At 36.8% G+C, this 15,268-nt stretch overlaps 1 protein-coding gene across 1 annotated transcript in view; it reads left to right on the top strand.

The window, feature by feature from the left end:
- Nucleotides 1-14,565, top strand: part of DNAH12 (dynein axonemal heavy chain 12) — a 222,311-nt gene extending 207,746 nt beyond the window's left edge. The window contains exons 68-73 of the mRNA XM_007451772.1: nucleotides 505-608; nucleotides 2,152-2,356; nucleotides 11,083-11,220; nucleotides 11,677-11,768; nucleotides 13,092-13,159; nucleotides 14,375-14,565. Coding sequence (XP_007451834.1) covers nucleotides 505-608; nucleotides 2,152-2,356; nucleotides 11,083-11,220; nucleotides 11,677-11,768; nucleotides 13,092-13,159; nucleotides 14,375-14,565 — 798 coding nt within the window. The remainder of the gene's footprint in view (nucleotides 1-504; nucleotides 609-2,151; nucleotides 2,357-11,082; nucleotides 11,221-11,676; nucleotides 11,769-13,091; nucleotides 13,160-14,374) is intronic.
- Nucleotides 14,566-15,268: the final 703 nt, after the last annotated feature.

The raw sequence follows: 15,268 nt of genomic DNA, 5'->3' as shown, positions 1-15,268 counted from the left end.
TTTCCCTATGCCCTGGAACCTTGCTACATTTATACATTAATTATTTGATAGTGGTGTAAGCAAATCCATTTTGAGCCAGTTGATAATTTATTGGAAATAAATTAAAAAGAGTTATGAAATGGTACATCAGTTTTATTAATGGAAAATAAAATTCAATTTACAAAAGAAAATTACATAACTTTTCAAAAATGTATATCTTCTTCATAGTACTCTATCCTGTAGTAAAGAGCATGGGCCTTAGTGTTAGAGATCTATGGATTTAAACAGACCACTTTTGGACTCTGTACCCTTGGGTATTTACTTAACCTATCTGTACTTAAATGATAATGATGGCCACCTAATAGTGAATGGTAAAGATTACATGAGATAATGTTTGGAAAGCAGTTAGCATAATACTTGGCACATAGTAATTGCCTAATGTTAGCTATAATTGATATTATAGCTGAATGAAATTAATTATTTATTCTGAGAGTCATTTGTGATCTTCAAAATCTATTCTCTTAGCTACCAAATGACTTTGACATTGAATCAGCACTATTCAAGTATCCCGTGAGATATGAAGAGAGCATGAATACCGTTTTAGTACAAGAAATGGAAAGATTTAACAAGTAAGGAGCTCTATACCCAGTTATTCAGAAGGCTACCAACCAAAGTTGATAAAAAGATACACTGGTATTGAATTAAAATTTTAAGAAAAAATTATCAAAACTTGCCATTTCATTAGAGTTTTTCTCCTTTTTTAAAGTTGCATAATCTTCTGCCCCAGAAGGGAAGGTATCTTTTATAATGTAAAAATGGTGATGAAATAGAGATCTGCTTTTACTGGTTAAAAATGTTCATTAATCATAATTTCTCATCCACCTATTGCTCTTCTCCTCAGGAACTGAAGATGGAATGAGCCTTATCTTGGTCTATGTGTAAATACATCTCTTGTCATTTTTCTGCCACTGACACATATGCATCCCCCCCCATTTTCTTCCTAAGTCTATCTGGATTGACTAGGTACCCTAAAATAGCAAACAAATTATTTGCTTTGAATTTTTTAAATAAATTTATTTATTTATTTTTGGCTGTGTTGGGTCTTTGTTGCTGCACATGGGCTTTCCTCTAGTTGCCGCGAGTGGGGGCTACTCTTTGTTGTGGCGCAGGCCTCTCATTGTGGTGGCCTCTCTTGTTGAGGAGAACGGGCTGTAGGCACACGGGCTTCAGTAGTTGTGGCAAGTGGGCTCAGTAGTTGTGGCACACGGGCTCAGTAGTTGTGGTTCGCGGGCCCTAGAGCGCAGGCTCACTAGTTGCGGTGCATGGGCTTAGTTGCCCCGCGGCATGTGAGATCTTCCCAGACCAGGGCTTGAACCCGTAACCCTTGCATTGGCAGGTGGATTCTTAACCACTGTACCACCAGGGAAGCCCCTGCTTTGAATTTTCAAATTGAATTTCCTACAGTTAAATACTGGCTTAAGGAATGGAGAATTGTTTTGGTTATGAATTTTCTAGTGTTTCCAAGTTTGTTTCAGTTTCCAGACTTCTTGAAATTTTAAAATAAAGCATATTAAAACACTATGATACCTTAATTAATTTAGTAATTCTTATACAAAGATCGTATGTATTTACATATCATAACATACTATCTCTCAGTTGCTTAGGCTTCTAGGCTAAAACCCTCACTTCAGGTATATTTATGGTATTCTTAGCAGTTTGGGCCTAAGTGGGAAACAAAGTACTTGCAAGGGTATAAATGAATATACACTGTATGCTTTAATTCAGTATTTCCAAAGTTTCAGCCATTGTATCATACCTTTATAACTTTCTTCATATTTGCATGTCACCTATAACATTATTTACCTGATATTTTTCCTTAAATCATTCTCTGTTTAAATTTGCCTGGTCTTAAGCAATAATACCTTGAAAGCAGCAATTTTGATATGCATGTTATATTATTTTCTATATTTAAAAATACATATGTAATAAATAAAATGAAAAATGTTCATCCAAGTATCACCTAAAATTATATTATCAAGTGGGAGGTGACCACACTTTGGGAATACATTCCCATAAAGCTGTGAATGGTATCCTGCTATTTCTTCTTCTGGAAAGACTGTATGTTGGTATTTACTATCATATATGTTGATGACACAATTTCTTTCCTTGCAGTTTAATTAAAACTATACGCAAAACTCTACAGGACCTTGAAAAAGCTATTAAGGGCGTGGTTGTCATGGATTCTGCTTTGGAGGCACTCTCTGGCAGTCTGCTTGTTGGAAAGGTTCCAGAAATATGGGCCCAACGATCATACCCAAGTCTTAAACCCCTAGGAAGTTACATCACAGACTTTCTAGCCCGGCTGAACTTTTTACAGGTTAAAAATTATATATAATATATATATTATAATGTGTATATTATTTCATTTTTGGGGGGATACTAGAAGAGATACTAGAAATTGGCTGTGGTCACTTGAATGTCTCTGAGTTAGATGAAATGGATTAGTAGTTTCATGGTAATCTAACCAAAATTTTAGAATATTGAAAATTACACACATTTCAAAGTACTAAGTAGAAAATTAAAATTTTATTTTACCCAAACCCAAGTAATATGTGACATTTATATTTTTGAAGATTCACAACTTGATCTTGTGATTTTCCTACTGATGGTAAATCACAAAAAGAGCCTGAGGCTTGGATTTATCAATAATTGGCCATTATCTAGAAATCAGTGCTTCTTATCTCTTATCTCATAAAACCAGGGAAAAGATGGGTGCTTTGAAATCTCCGAACCCTTCACCCTGCAATCTCATACATAAAGGATGTGTAAGGCAGCACACTCTTTTTCCTCCGCAACTCCTCCGCTTGCCCCCATCCTATGGTTGATGCTTATGTGAGGAGAGTGGGTGGGGAGAGCCCCCAAAATACATTTTGGAAATTCACATAGGTATATGACCTCTCAGTGTTCAATTGCCCTTTTATTATACAAACCCTTTATTTGTTTCACTATAGAAGCTAATAATAAAATAACCCTACTTGTGAAGATGTGGAAAGATAGGCTTTCTCATACATTGCTTTTTAATTTTTGCCAATCTGATAGGTCAACCATAGCTTTGTTTCAATTTGAGTTTCTTTGATTATTAGTGAGTCTGTGCTTCTTTTGGTATGTGTGTTTGCTGTTTGTGTTCTCTCCTGTGAATTGCCTATTCATCTCCTAGGCCGATTTTTCATGGGACTATTTTTGTTTGTTTTTATTTTTTTATAAAATTTTTAAAGGTTACTTTCCATTTACAGTTATTACAAAATATTGGTTTTATTCCTCACATTGTACAATACATCCTTTAGCCTATCTTACACCCAGTAGTTTGTGCTTCCCACTCCTCCACCCCTACATTGCACTCCCACACTGGTAACCACTAGTTTTTTCTCTATATCTGTGAGTCTGCTTCTTTTTGCTGTATATACTAGTTTGTTGTATTTTTTAGGTTCCGCATATAAGTGACATCATAAAGTATTTGTCTTTCTCTGTCTGACTTATTTCACTTGGAGAGCATAATGCCCTCCAAGTCCACCCATGTTTCTTCAAATGGCAAAAGTTCATTCTTTTTAATGGCCAAGTAGTATTCCATTGTATATATATATACCACATCTACTTTATCCATTCATCTGTCGATGGACTCTTAGGCTGCTTCCATATATTACAATTGTAAATAATGCTACTATGAACATTGGGGCACATGTATCTTTTCAAATTAGTGTTGCTTTTTTCCCGATATATATCTGAGACTGGAATTGCTGGGTAATATGTTAGTTCTATTTTTAGTTATTTGAGAAACCTCCATATTCCACAATGCCTGCAACAAGTTACATTCCCACCAAGAGTGTACAAGGGTTCGTTTTTGTCCACATCCTTGCCAGCATTTGTTATATGTGTTCATTTTGATGATAGCCATTCTGACAGGTGCAGGGCAATATCTCGTGTGTGTGTGTGTATGTTTTTTAACATCTTTATTTGAGTATAATTGCTTTACAATCATGTTAGTTTCTGCTGTATAACAAAGTGAATCAGCTATACATATACATATATCCCCATATCTCCTCCCTCTTGTGTCTCCCTCCCACCCTCCCTATCCCACCCCTCTAGATGGTCATAAAGCACTGAGCTGATCTCCCTGTGCTCTACAGCTGCTTCCCACTAGCTATCTATTTTACATTTGGTAGTGTATATATCTCATTGTGGTTTTGATTTGCATTTCCATGATGATTAGCAATGTTGAGCATCTTTCCATGTGCCTGTTGGCCATCTGCATTTCCTCTATGGAAAAATGTCTGTTCAGTTCTTCTGCCCATATTTTAATTGGGTTGTTTTGTTTTGTTTTGTTTTGTTTTTTGATGTTGAGTTGTATGAGCTATTTATATATGTTGGATATTAATCCCTTATTGGTCATATCATTTGCAAATATTTTCTCTCATTCAGTAGGTTGTCTTTTCATTTTGTTGATGGTTTCCTTTGCTGTGCAAAAGCTTTTAAGTTTAATTAGGTCCTATTTGTTTATTTTTGCTTTTATTCCCTTTACTTTAGGAGACAGATTCAGAAAAAATATTGCTGTGATTTATGTGAAAAAGTGTTCTGCCTATGTTTTCCTCTAGAAGTTTTATACTGTCTGGTCTTACATTTAGGTTTTTAATGTATTTTGAGTTTATTTTTTATATGATGTTAGAGAATGTTCTAATTTCATTCTTTTACATGTAGCTGTCCAGTTTTCCCAACACCACTTATTGAAGAGCCTGTCTTTTCTCCATTGTATATTCTTGCCTCTTTTGGTGTAGATTAATTGACCATAAGTGTATGGGTTTATTTCTGGGGTCTCTGTCCTGTTCCATTGATCTATGTGTTTGTTTTTGTGCCTGTACCATACTGTTTTGATTACTGTACCTTTGTAGCATAGTCTGAAGTCAGGGCTCTTGATTCCTCCAGCTCTGTTCTTCTTTCTCAAGATTGTTTTGGCTCTTCAGGGTCTTTTGTGTTCCATATAAATTTTAAAATTATTTGTTCTTGTTCTGTGAAAAATGCCATTGGTATTTTGATAGGGATTGCGTTGAATCTGTAGATTACTTTGGGTAGTATGGTCATTTTAACAATATTAATTCTTCCAATCCAGGAACATGGTCTATCTTTCCATCTGTTTGTGTCATCTTCAATTTCTTTCATTAGTGTCCTAAAGTTTTCAAAGTACAGGTCTTTTGCCTTGTTAGGTACGTTTATTGCTAGCTTTCTTGTCCTTTTTGATGTGATGGCAAATGGGATAGTTTCCTTAATTTCTCTTTTTGATACTTTGTTGTTACTGTATAGAAATGCAACAGATTTCTGTGTATTAATTTTGTATCCTGCAGCTTTACTGAGTTCATTGATGAGCTCTGGTAGTTTTTTGGTGGTGTCTTTAGAATTTTCTATGTATAGTATCATGTCATCTGCAAACAGTGATAGTTTTACTTCCTCCTTTACAATTTGGATTCCTTTTATTTCTTTTTCTTCTTTGATTGCTGTGGCTAGGACTTCCAAAACTATACTGAGTAAAAGTGGTGAGAGTGGGCATCCTTGTCTTGTTCCTGATCTTAGAGGAAATGCTGTCAATTTTTCACTGTTGAGTATGAGGTTTGCTGTGGGTTTGTATATGGCCTTTATTATGTTGAGGTATGTTCCCTCTATGCCCGCTTTCTGGAGAGTTTTTATCATAAATGGATCCTGAATTTTATCAAAAGCTTTTTCTCTATTGAGATATCATATGGTTTTTATTCTTCAGTTTGTTAATATGGTGTATCACATTGATTGATTTGCAGATATTGAAAAATCCTTGCAACCCTGGGATAAATCCCACTTGATCATTGTGTACGATCCTTTTAATGGACTTGGTTTGATAGTATTTTGTTGAGGATTTTTGCAAATATGTCCATCAGTGATATTTGCCTTTAATTTTCTTCTTTTTTGTGTGTGGTGGCTTTGTCTGGTTTTGGTATCGGGATAATGCTGGCCTCATAAAATGAGTTCAGAAGTGTTCCTTCTGCAATTTCTTGGAATAGTTTCAGAAGAACAGGTGTTAACCCTTCTCTAAATGTTTGGTAGAATTTCCCTGTGCAGTCATCTGGTTCAGGACTTTTGTTTGTTGGAAGTTTTTAAATTACTGATTCAATTTCATTACTGGTAACTTGTCTGTTCATATTTTCTATGTCTTCCTGGCTCAGTCTTGGGAGATTGTACCTTTCTAAGAATTTGTCCATTTCTTCTAAGTTGTCCATTTTATTGGCATATAATTGCTCGTAGTAGTCTCTTATGAGCCTTTGTATTTCTGTGGAATCGGTTGTACCTTCTCCCTTTTCATTTCTGATTTTATTGATTTGGGCCCACTCCCTTTTTTCCTTGATGAGTCTGGCTAAAGGTTTATCAATTTTGTTTATCTTTTCAAAAAAACAGCTTTTAATTTAATTGATTTTTTTTCTATTTTATTTTTTTTTAGTCTCTATTTCATTTATTTCTGCTCTGACCTTTGTGATTTCTTTTCTTCTATTAACTCTGGGTTTTGTTTGTTCTTCTTTCTCTAGTTCCTTTAGGTGTAAGGTTAGGTTGTTTATTTGAGATTTTTCTTGTTTCCTGAGGTAAGCTTGTATCTCTATAAACTTCCCTCTTAGAACTCCTTTTGCTGCATCCCGTAAGTTTTGGATTGTTGTGTTTTCATTTTCATTTGTCTCTATGTGTTTTTTTATTTCCTCTTTGATTTGAATTGCCTCTTCACCTCCTAGGCCCATATGTCTTTGAAAATTTTTTTAAATTTAATTTATAGGAGCTTTTTATGTAGATTATACACTTAACAAAAGAATCAGAATATAAGGGGGTTTTTTACATTAAAAATTTTTTTAATTTATTTTTTGGCTGCGTTGGGTCTTCATTGCTGTGTGTGGGCTTTCTCTAGTTGGGCGAACAGGGGCTACTCTTCATTGCGGTGTGCAGGCTTCTTGTTGCAGTGGCTTCTCTTGTTGCAGAGCACAGCCTCTAGGCATGCGGGCTTCAGTAGTTGCAGCACAGGGGCTCAGTATTTGTGGCTCATGGGCTCTAGAGGACAGGCTCAGTAGTTGTGGTGCACGGGCTTGGTTGCTTCATGGCATGTGGGATCTTCCTGGACCAGGGATTGAACCCATGTCCCCTGCATTGGCAGGTGGATTCTTAACCACTACACCACCAGGGAACCCCCTATAAGTGTTTAGGCTCTAGAAGAGTTGCCACTTACTAGCCTCAGTTTCCTCATCCATAAAGTGGGTACTTTTATCTCATATGGTAACAGTTATAGGCATTCAGTAAATGTGAACTATTCTTTCATAAAATCCAGAAATTGTTTAATTTTTCCAAATGCTTTTTTAGCACTTATTGCTGATGATGTGATTTTTTTTCTTTTTTAGCTTATTATTGTGTTGAATTATATCACTAGATTTCCAAGTGTGAAACCATCCTTGTGTTCCTAGAAAATCCTTCTTGATCAATGGTTCTTTATTCTTTTAATGTTTTAATCTATTCCGTTTGGATATTTTTAGAGCTTTTGATATACATTATGTAATCACCCTACGTAAAAATTAGGCAATTGTAGGCCTATCAGTAGTGAATATGATGGGGCTTCCCTGGTGGCGCAGTGGTTGAGAGTCCGCCTGCCGATGCAGGGGACATGGGTTCAATCCCTGGTCCAGGAAGATCCCACATGCCATGAAGTGGCTAGACCTGTGAGCCATGGCCACTGAGCCTGCGCGTCTGGAGCCTGTGCTCCGCAGCGGGAGAGGCAGCAGCGGTGGGAGCCCCACATACCACAAAACAAAACAAACAAACAAAAATAGTGAATGTGAGTGCCTGTTTTTCAGTAATTAGTGTTCTCCTTTTTAATCTTTGCTAATTTAATAGGTGAGAGTATGTGCACCTGTGCGATTTCTAGCCAACATGTCTATGACATGTGTTTGACTTCTTCTTGTATGTACCAGCCTCTTTCTGTCCCTTATCAAAAGCATCTGACATATAGTTAATTCCATCCTCCCCTTGACATAATATTGCTTTTTTTCATTTCCTAAACTTTTCTGAAATTTTAACTGGAAGTGCTTACATTTCTCGTATACTGCTTTGTTCCTGAAGGGCCTTGAAGAGTCTTTAGCTTGGTCCCCTAGAGGGGTCTTGGCATGGTGCCAGCTAGAATCATATCCAGGACAAATTTCCTTTGTTTTTATTGTTAATATAAAGTTCATATCAAACTCTCTACTTTCCGAAATTGGCTTTCCCCTTGGAATCATTCTGTTTGAATGAGAAAGGAAAATCTCACTCATTATTGGGCATGTTTATCATCCTTCACCACAAATCTTCCCCTGAATGGATCTTCCCCATTGTTTTCTTACCCTTGCAGAAGCTGTACAGTTTTCCCATCATCTTTCTCTCTCCTGGACTCTTGACTTTACCTCCTAATGATTCTTAGAGTTAACAAATTAAACAAATTTAGTCATCTGGAGTTTTTTCTTCTTTCCTCATTTCTCTCTCACTGCTCACCCTACTTACCTTCCCTTCCTCCTGTTTGTGCCTTTTTTTTTTTTTTTTAAGCTTTTTGCACACTGGCTGGAATCTCAGATTAAATCTGGGATCTGACACTTAGTATCTGTGTCACTTTGAGCAAGATACTCATCTTTCTACACCTCAGTTTCCTCATCAGTAAAATGGGAGGAATAATTCCTCACTGAATTATTTCATGGACTAAATGAGGTGATGCATGTAAATTACTTAGCACCTACACGGTATGCACTAAGCACTCAGTAAATGGTAGCTGATTCAGAGATTGTATGTAAGTAGCTGACCCAGACACTCATGACATTCTTGGCTAAATGAAGCCCTGGAGTGAGCAAGGGAATGTTCTATACACTTGCCTCTGGGTTCTTATAGCTTTCTTGTGCATGGTACTAGTTCTGCCTGGTTTGTACCCTTGTCAAGCTCCATCTCTTTCTCTTCTTCTTCTTGATCTCACAGCTTGTACTGTTACAACATCTCCAGCAGTGGTTTGTTCTCTTCTTCCCAGGGAGCAAAGCTGGCTTCTCCCCATAGTGTGCTGCTCACTCAGAGACAAAGTTCGTTTTGTCAATTCATCTGTTCATTCAAATGTGAATTGAGACCCACTTTGTCTAAAGCGCTTTGTTGCTGGATAAAGTTGCCAGGTTACCTTCAAGTTGCCAGTAGCCTACAGGAAGGTAATCTGTGTATATAAGAAAAAGCTAAGAGCAACATATAAGATGCTCTGGGAATTCAAAGAAGAGAGAGAGTTCTTTTAACTTAGGAAAGCAGAGTTTGTTTATTGGATGAGGTAGCATTTGAGCTGGTCTAAATGATGAATGGTTTTGGATACTGCAAATAAAGGAAGAGGACTTAAGAGACAGCTGTAGGATGAAAGGCACTATATCATGTAGGATTGATTCTGTTGTAAAAATTTTGGCATAAGCAAAAATTAAGTTTGTTCCCTCATGTAATTGAAAAAGCCAGGGAGTAAAGTGACTCCAGGCAGCATTTGGCCTAGGGTACAAATGTGGTTGCCTGATCCTGGCTTCTTGCACTTCTCTCAGCTCCAGTCTCTGTGGGTTAACTCCATTCTCAGTTAGGTTCTTGTCTGATGGTAGCAGGATAGCAACAGCAACTCTGGCCTTACATCCACAAAACTTCAAAGAGTTTAGAGTGAATCTTTTCCCCAAAAGTCCCAGCAAAAGTCTACATCTCTGGCTTTGATTGGGTCACATGTCCATTCCTGAATCAGTCACTATGACTGCAGGTATGATCAGCTAGGCATGAATGACATGCCCACTTCCAGAAGGTGCATTTCCACCACCAGAAGTGTTTCGATTCAAAGTGTAGGAGGGTTCATCCTCCAGAGGGATATAAGAGTAGTGCCACTTTAAGATAAGCAGAAAAAACAACAGATGTCCACCCAGTGCAAAGAGACCACCAAAAGTTCATTCTGATTAGAATGTAAGATGTTTAAAGGGGAACTAAAAGGGATGGATCTATAAATACAATTTGGGGCCAGGTTGTGAAGTATCTTGAATAGGAGACCAAGATGTTTTAGACTTTAATTTGGTAGGGTAGTAGTAGATTGCTGAAGAATTAAAGATGTTAAAACTTGATCTAAACCATGCATGGAGAAGTGTACTCTTACAGCATCATTATAGATGTACTGAGCAGACAGAGGGAAGAAACAAGAAGAGGTACACATGATACAGAAAGAAGGCCAGGATATCTAACCTGGAGCAGGGATAGTGGGTGTGGAGGCAGGGAGTTTAAGAGGATTAAGGAACTGGAACCAACACATGAGGGCTATAGTTAGACAATGCATAAGTTGTCTAAAGATGTTTGCTTTTTTTTTAAAATACATTTATTTATTTTATTTATTTATTTTTGGCTGAGCCGGGTTTTCGTTGCTGTGTGCAGGCTTTCTCTAGTTGCGGCGAGCAGGGGCTACTCTTCATTGTGCATGAGCTCCTCATTGTGGTGGCTTCTCTTGTTGAGGCACACGGGCTGTAGGTGTGCAGGCTTCAGTAGTTGTGGCTTGCAGGCTTTAGAGCGCAGGCTCAGTAGTTGTGGCACAGGGGCTTAGTTGCTCTGCAGCATGTGGGATCTTCCCCGGCCCGGGCTCGAACCCGTGTCCCCTGCATTGGCAGGCGGATTCTTAACCAGTGTGCCACCAGGGAAGCCCCAAGATGGTTGCTTTTGAGTGGTATTTTTTTTTCTCTCTTCAGTTGAGTGGTATTAAGTAATGTAATAAACCCTCAAATAATTTACATTTGCCTTTTTGCAGAAGATTTGAATCTTTCAAATTTTGTTTTATTCAGGTTAATGTTAAGTTTAGTTTGAATTTTCCAAGAAGAGTAACTAGAAGGGATAAAAGGTAGAAAGGCCAAGATAGGTTGTGTGTTTGGTGTCAAGAAAGAGAGTCCTGTGATGGAAAGTGTGGGCAACCTACACAAAAACCAGAATCAGGAATTGTATGTCAGGTGATTCTTAAGTTGAAAAATGAACATAATGCATTTTTTTTTTCCTTTATAGGACTGGTATAATTCAGGAAAACCTCGTGTGTTTTGGCTCTCAGGTTTCTTTTTCACCCAAGCCTTTTTAACTGGAGCGATGCAGAATTATGCCAGAAAATATACCATCCCTATTGATTTACTAGGATATGAATTTGAGGTACAATAAACTTCTTAAACTCCAGAGTATATCATTACATCAAAGGCATGTATTTAAGCAAGGAGGATATGGGGAATTCATATTTTTATAGCCCATTACAAACAATTCTACTTCTTTCCATTCTTTGTGTTCATGAAGAAAGTATATAATATTTGTCTTGCTATCTTTATGAGAGAATTTTTATGTATCTCAATATTCAATTCAAATAATCTAAGGCTGTTTTTCTATCTTAGCAAAAAATTAATATGAGGTACAGTAAAACCATATAAAATATGTCAAAAGGAATTGTATTATATATTTTTAGATTTACATTTTACTGAAAAAGTCTTACAGTTTAAGAAGCTATTATATGGAGGAGTTTCCCTGAATATGTTCTGAAGATTTAGCTACTGCTTTCTTTATGAGACAGAGTTGTCTAGGGAGGAAATCATTGCTAGTGTGTGCTTCTGCCTTCAGGTTATTTCTTCTGATACATCTGAGGGAACACCAGAAGATGGCGTTTATATCCATGGATTATATCTGGATGGAGCACGCTGGGACAGAACAAGGTCAGTAGTTTCAACTGCAAAGACCTATTCAGTTGTAGCTGAATCATGGGTGAGATAAGCTGTCTGCTACCTTTCCCCGCTGCCATCCCCCTCAACCAAAAGACTTCTAGAGAATATGACAAGTAATAAATAATATCAGAATTCTTGCCATAAATCATTACTCAGGCTCGGACAGTTAATGAGTGAGTAATTTCAGCTTCTGAGCAATTTTGAGTTAATATTTCAATGGTCTTACTAGCAGAAAAGTTAGTTGAAATTATTTTCTTTCTTCTGTTTTATAACAGTTACGTTCTGTTTGGTAATGTGTAGGAGCACCTCAGTTTCAAACAGTTTATAGTAAAGTTCCCATTTCTCCTGGTGAATGGAAAACTTTTTCTTGCATTTTGATGACATAATAAGTACATATTTTAAATAAATACTGAATTTCCAGCTTAGGAAACTAAACAGTGCATATGTGTGTGCGTATACACACACACACACACACACACACACACACACACACACACACACACAGACATACGAGAAAGGGAAAGATTATTTCTCTTGAAGCCCTGCTCTTCAACAATCCATTACTAAGCATAATCTTTTATTTCCAGAGTCAGGGTTACACTTTGCTCTCAAGGGAGGGTTAAAGCCCAAGGCAGGGAAAGTCACTTAAGAAGGAGCATGAAGGTGGTTTTACAGAGATGGTTCTAAGACAGTGATATGAGGAGATTTAGCTGCACATGGTTCATTTGATTATTTCTCTTTTCATTTTCATCATTCTGCTGACGTTTCTCTTAACTTACATTTCCTTATATATGTATTCATCTTTTCATCCCTTTCTTCCCTCCTCTTGCAAGCAAACAAGCAAGCAAAGAAACAAACAATGTAGCATAGGGAAAATAAACCACATTTTCTAGATAGATAGATCTGTGTTTGAATCCTCATGCTGGCATTTAAGAGCTGTGTTACTGTGAGAAAAGTACTCAATCTCTCTGAGCTTCCTTCCACTGTTCATCTGTGAAATAGGATTAGAAATGGGGACAAGACTATTGGGAAGGTTAAATGTGACAGCATAGTGTCTGCCTCATGGACAGTGCTTTTAAAATGGCAGGAATTGATATTTGTCCACTGTGTGACACATTGCCTTTCCATATTTTTCTTCTGTTTCCCTCGATTCTTCATTGCCTCTCCCTTGGTTTTGTTTGGTTTTGTTTTTACATTTCTTTTCCTGCATATCTCTGGTCCTCTCTTGTATTAAAAGCCAATAGCTAAGTAGCAATTTCTAAGATGCAAATTTTATTTTATTTCTATTAAACATCTGTCAATTTCTCTTCACAGCGGATTGCTTGCCGAACAGTACCCCAAACTTCTGTTTGACCTGATGCCCATAATATGGATAAAACCAAGTAAATATATTTCTAACAGAACTTTGTAGAGTTTTAGGAAAGATAATGATAGATATTATAACTGCTTCCCCAAATAAGTCTCTGTTCAAACCTATTAAGATTTTGTTCAATTATAGTAAATAGTGACAATGTTTACAATGGAAATATATTGTTCCCCCTTTTTGGGTTGCATTTATATTATTTTAGGAATATTATTCTGCCTCTTTTTGCTCTTAACCCATGGGGTATAATGTTTCTTTTGCCCCTCCCCTACACTTCTCCTTTTTCAGTCTAGAGCTTCCCATCAATATTTTGATTCTGAAGTGCCTTTGCATACCTCTCAGAGACACAAATAGGCTTGACACAGTCTCCAGCTAGTGACTAGAGTTTTCTGGCTATAAGAAACTCCTAGGCCTAGGAGCCAGCCAGGTGCCCCAAGGTACAGATGTTGCAAGCCACACGGGGTGGAGGCCAATTTTGCCCCCTTGGGAAACCTACTTGTTCCTTCCCTCCTTCTGCAATCATTTCCCCACCGAATCTGAACAATTGAAGCTCATTCTTTTGTTTTTTCTTTCTTCTCTATTTTTTAATTCTCAAATAACTATAAATGAAAAATTTATAAATTACCCAATCACCACTCAACCCATGAAGCATTTTTTATTATTAAAGCTGTTCATTTATAACTATGACAAATGTGGCCTCAGTTTAGAAAGATTCCTAATATCTCATATCTGGCTTTTCAAGGATTGTGTATAGATTCTTTCTGTGAGTAGGTAAGAGTTGGTATATTTTTCTTAGTAATAACTTGCTGAAAACAAATAGTAACTTCAGCTTCTAATTTATGGATTTCTTGTATTAGAGCTCTAAGCAGCTGTGTTTCTCTTTCTGCATCTCCTCTGTTACCTATGCTGTATCTTATTCCTTCTTCCCTAATTTCTCCTTCTCTCCCAAGTCCTCTTGAGTGTTTTCATACCTGCTAAGTGATCAGGTCTTTAAAATCAATTCCTGTCCTCCAGACCTAGAATCATGCACCGTATGAAATCATTTACCTTGTTTCACAACCATAATTATATGCCAACTGTAAAAACACAACAATAATAACTTTAAAATGTTCAATATCATAATCATGATCTTAGATTTAGTAGTGGTCATTTTATTACAAGATAAATAGGTGTTCTTTTAGTACCAGTGGCTGTTTTCCTTTTATCAAATGAATATATTTCCTTTTTCTTCAAGCTAAAAAGTCTCAGATTGTGAAGTCGAATGCTTATGTCTGTCCTCTTTACAAGACAAGTGAACGTAAAGGAACTCTTTCCACCACAGGACATTCGACTAATTTTGTCATTGCAATGTTATTGAAAACAGACCAACCCACTCGGCACTGGATCAAACGTGGGGTTGCTCTGCTTTGTCAGTTGGATGACTAAACTGGACAAATTAAGAAAACATCTGAAAGAAGTTTAAAAAAATTGCCTTCACTTACTTGAAAATATATATATTATAAAACCCCAGTATCTTGGTGTAATTCTTTTAAATAATCTTTGTCTTTGTTCTTCTCCCTGATGTACCAGTCTCAGTTGGAGCACTGCCTTCCACATGGACTCGCAAGGTCACAGACATCTGTGGAAGAAAAACATGAAAAGAAATGTGGAAAATCTTTGAGACTTTTTATTTAGTTCCTCTTTTTACTCTGATATATATGTGAAAAACAGATTTAGGAAGACTGGATAAAATTTAACTAATATCAGAAATTATCTGTTTCACAAGTGTTAAGTCATTTCATCAGCTTCAGTAATAATTTCCACTCACCTATGCGAAGTGATTATACACAAACATTTCAAATACATAAATAAATTGTAAATAAGGAAAATGTTGAAACAATTTCAGAATGAAACCCCTTTCTTCATACTTTTAAAACGTTAGTTCCATTTCTCACAGTACCCCTGTGACAAGGAAAGGAAACGCAAAGCAGTGAATTGACATGCAAAGGCAGTGAGATGACTGGAGGGAAATCCTACACACTGGAGGTGGTATCATGCTTCTTGGCATCTGCTTCATATTTAATTGGAAATGCCAAGTGGGCTCTTTGTTATTTTTAGTAGTTGTTATTCTTATTATTTAGTATGCACT

Source organism: Lipotes vexillifer, unplaced genomic scaffold (genome assembly GCF_000442215.2).
Source record: "Lipotes vexillifer unplaced genomic scaffold, Lipotes_vexillifer_v1.1 scaffold521, whole genome shotgun sequence".
Classification (NCBI taxonomy): Eukaryota; Metazoa; Chordata; class Mammalia; order Artiodactyla; family Lipotidae; genus Lipotes; species Lipotes vexillifer.
Note: the sequence above shows the minus strand (reverse complement) of the source record. Positions and strands in the feature narration are given on the sequence as shown.